General features: G+C 47.1%; 1 protein-coding gene across 1 annotated transcript; it reads left to right on the top strand.

Annotated features, from left to right (window-relative positions):
- Positions 1–308: 308 nt before the first annotated feature.
- Positions 309–2,558, top strand: LOC120942599 (E3 ubiquitin-protein ligase TRIM39-like). The gene has a single exon (XM_040355572.1). The coding sequence runs from the start codon at positions 612–614 to the stop codon at positions 2,154–2,156; it is 1,545 nt and encodes a 514-aa protein (XP_040211506.1). The 5' UTR covers positions 309–611; the 3' UTR covers positions 2,157–2,558.
- Positions 2,559–4,278: the final 1,720 nt, after the last annotated feature.

Here is a 4,278-nt window from a genome sequence, read left to right as displayed (position 1 = left end):
TGGGGGATATTTATTACAGCAAAAAGAAAAAAATATTGCATTTTTTTCAAAATTGTCGCTCTATTTTTGTTTATAGCGCAAAACATAAAAACCGCAGAGGTGATCAAATACCACCAAAAGAAAGCTCTATTTGTGGGGAAAAAAGGACGCCAATTTTGTTTGGGAGCCACGTCGCACGACCGCGCAATTGTCTGTTAAAGCGACGCAGTGCCGTATTGTAAAAACGCCTTTGGGCATTTAGCAGCATATTGGTCTGGGGCTTAAGTGGTTATGTGGTTAATCTTCACTTTAAATAATTTCCCATCATCCCCTGCATGCCACCATGATTTTATCTCAGGCTGAGAACATTTATGCAGGCACACAGCGACCCAAATAACTGGAGCGTTTGTATTTTTATCGGTGTTGCCCTTTATACTTGGCTTCGCCCGCCTTAGAGTGCAGCCGGGAGGCTAGGTCAGAGCTGACACCTTAGATTCTCATTCCAGTGACTGGACTGAACAGCTGATATAGCGAGGACTCTGCAGCCTGAACACTACATGTCCGTGACCAGCTAAGATCCCGAATTCAGAGTCCCGTACTCCACACCTCCTGCCTCTGCCTCACCTGCCGCAATGGCGACTGCAGACCTCAAAGACGAACTCAACTGCTCCATCTGCCTCCAATTTTACACGGAGCCCGTAACCCTGCGGTGCGGGCACAGCTTCTGCCAGGGCTGTATCAGGTCCGTGCTGGATTCTCAAGAGGGGTCCAAAGCCTACACCTGTCCAGAATGCAGGGCCGAGTACCCAAAACGCCCTGCCTTGCAACGCAACACGAAGCTTTGCAACATAGTGGAGCATTTTCAAACGACCCAACCCAAGCAGAAGAAAGCTGGCGTCTATTGCACCTACTGCGTCAACTCTTCCGTCCTGGCTGTAAAAACGTGCCTGATGTGCGAGGCTTCCTTGTGCGACGTCCACCTAAGCGTGCACAGCAAATCCACAGACCACGTCTTGACGGAACCCACCAGTTCCACCGAAAGCCGAAAATGCCCGACTCACAAGGAGATCCTGAAGTATTACTGTTGCAAGGACGCGAAATGTATCTGCGTTTCTTGTTGCGTTTTCGGAGACCACCGGGCGCACCATGTGGAGCTTCTGAAGGAAGCCTCGGAGAAGAAGAAAGACAGGCTGAGAAAAGTTTTGGAGAAGTTGACATCAAAGAAAGACGAGACCGAGAAAAGCGTCCAGAACCTGCAAGAGCACAGAACGGAGGTGCAGGAAAGAGCGGCGACGGTCACCGCCCAAGTCACTGCCCTGTTTATAGACCTCCGGGAGCAACTCAAGACGTTGGAGGAGCGGACACTGACCGACATCTCCCGACAGAAAGATAAAGTTTCACTCTCGGTCTCGGATCTCATTCAGCAGCTGGAAATAAAGAAAGACGATCTTTTAAGGAAGATGTCCAACATCGAGGAACTGTGCAAGATGGCCGATCCGCTTACTGTACTACAAGGGCGGGAATTCGGCCGGGCCGATTACGACGAAGGGGTTGATAAAACGGTCCAGGTCATCGATGACCTGGATGAAGTGTCCATCTCCTTGACTTTAAGCTCAGCCTTGTCTGATATTGTGACCAATATAAAAAGAGGGTTCAGCGTTCAGGATATAATGTTGGACGCAAACACCGCGGCAGTCGACGTCGCCGTTTCGGGGGACCTGAAAAGCGCTACGTGGTCCAAGACGTCCCTGTGGGCCAAAACGCCGCGCAGGTTCAAAAACTATTGCCAAGTGCTGAGCTTTCAGAAGTTCAGCTCGGGGAAACATTACTGGGCGCTGGAGACCAGCGAACTTGGGAACTGGAGGGTCGGCGTGGCCTATCCAACCATCGAACGGAAAGGGGATTCCTCCGGAATCGGACAAAATAACAAATCTTGGTGTTTACGCTTGTGCCAGAAAGATTATTTGGTGTCTCATAATGCAAAAGAAGTCAAGTTAGATGTGGATTCTCCTCTACAGAAAGTAGGAGTATATCTGGATTATGAGAAGGGCCGTCTGTCCTTCTACCAGCTGAGTGATCCCATCAGGCACCTCCACACCTTCACCACCACCTTCACCGAACCCCTCCATGCCGTATTGTTGGTATGGAAGGACGGCTGGGTGAGAATCAGGAATTAGAACAAAAAAACATTGTTTAGGTAATTCTTTGAAAGGGTTTCATTCACCCAGGAAGACTGTGGACGCCTACTGGCGAAAGACAAGCTCTCCGGGGGACAGTGCTGAAGATGAGGTGAGTATTGCAGCTAGAGATGATTTTTTTTTTTTTGGGTCCCCATTTTTTTAAAGTTGCCCAGAGTTGGGCTTTTTAACAGCTTTGGCTCAAAGTTTGTTTAGTGCTTTGAAAATGCGTGTCGAATGTGTTGCCCTCCAGTGTTTGAATTGAACAATGACCGTGTGTATGGGGCAATCGATTTTAGATGCTGCCTAGAGAAGACAGCAGCAGGTTCTAGATTTAACCACTTGCTTACTGGGCACATAAACCCCCTTCGTGCCCAGGCGAAATTTCAGCTTCTGGCACTGCGTCGCTTTAACTGACATTTGCGCGGTCGTGCGACGTGGCTCCCAAACAAAATTGACGTCCTTTATTCCCCACAAATAGAGCTTTATTTTGGTGGTATTTGATCACCTCTGCGGTTTTTATTTTTTGCGCTATAAACAAATATAGAGTGACAATTTAAAAAAAATATATATTTTTTTTACTTGTTGCTATAATAAATATCCAATTTAAAAAAAAAAAAAAACTATTTTTTTTCTCAGTTAAGGCCGATACGTATTTTTCGACGTATTTTTGTAAAAAAAAAAAATCGCAATAAGCGACTGGTTTGCGCAAAAGTTATAGCGCCTACAAAATGGGGAACAGAATTATGATTTTTTTTTTTACTAGTAATGGCGGCGATCTGCGATTTTTATTGGGACTGCGATATTGCGGCGGACGTATCGGACACTTTTGACACAAATTTGGGACCATTCACATTTATACAGCGATCAGTGCTATAAAAATGCACTAATTACTGTATAAATGTGACTTGCAGGCAAGGGGTTAACACTAGGCGGTGAGGAAGGGGTTAAATGTGTTCCCTGGGTGTGTTCTAACTGTGTGGGGGGAGGGGGGGTGACTGGGGGAGGTGACCGATGCTGTGTCCCTATGTACAAGGGACACAGATCGGTCTCCTCTCCTCTGACAGCACGTGGAGCTCTGTGTTTACACAGAGCTCCACGTCCCTGCTGTGTTCCCGACGATCGCGTGTACCCGGCGGACATCGCGGCCGCCAGGTACACGCATCGGCTTCCTAGCGATGCGCCGGGACAGTGTTTACCCCCTGCGCGCCTGACCCAGTGGCGCGCGCGGCTAATGCTTTTAAAAAGACGTCCAAAGACGTCCACCCGGCACTTGAGAGCCGCGCTGTTGACGTCTTTTGTCAATAGCGCGGGTCTCAAGTGGTTAAAGAAAACATGTGGCATGCTGAAACACCATAGACCAGTGATGGCAAACCTTGGCACCCCAGATGTTTTGGAACTACATTTCCCATGATGCTCATGCACTCTGCAGTGTAGTTGAGCATCATGGGAAGTGTAGTTCCAAAACATCTGGGGTGCCAAGGTTCACCATCACTGCCATAGACTGACCCCTTTCCTGTACACCAGGCTATGCTGAGTGACAGCACGCCACGCATTATTATCCGGTCATCCAATCATTGTAAGACTGTGTTTTGTGTTCTTTGGTTGATAGTGAACATATCAGTTAATTATGATTAAATTGGAATCGCTACATCATTTGTGTTGTGATTTTGTCTTATTACCTGACCTGTGTGTTTCAATTGGTGGTCTGTAGTGCTATTTTTAAATTTTCTATAAAATTCTAATGGCTAAATAGGATTTCTCAGAATTCCCATCCCCCTGCACCTGTAGTAGGCTCGCTGTCCCTCACATAGATCTTAGGGTGACCACAATTTTAAACTACCATTACCTTACACACACCTCCCAACTTTCTGAGATGGGAATGAGGGACATCTATCAGCAAAAGTATGCAGGCATAAGACACACCCCTTGCCACGCCCCCTTAAAGGAGAATTGTACATATTGTGAAAGATAATGTTACGCCGAGTAAATTGATACCCGACACGTCACGCTTCAAAATTGCGCCCGCTCGTGAAATGGCGACAAACTTTGACCCTTAGGCGACGTTTAATAATTTCTACAGGTTACATGTTTTGAGTTACAGAGGAGGTGTCAAGATCTA

The sequence above is a fragment of the Rana temporaria genome, chromosome 6, assembly GCF_905171775.1.
Source record: "Rana temporaria chromosome 6, aRanTem1.1, whole genome shotgun sequence".
Lineage (NCBI taxonomy): Eukaryota > Metazoa > Chordata > Amphibia > Anura > Ranidae > Rana > Rana temporaria.
The sequence above is the reverse complement of the archived record's forward strand: the minus strand, read 5'-3'. Positions and strand labels throughout refer to the sequence as shown.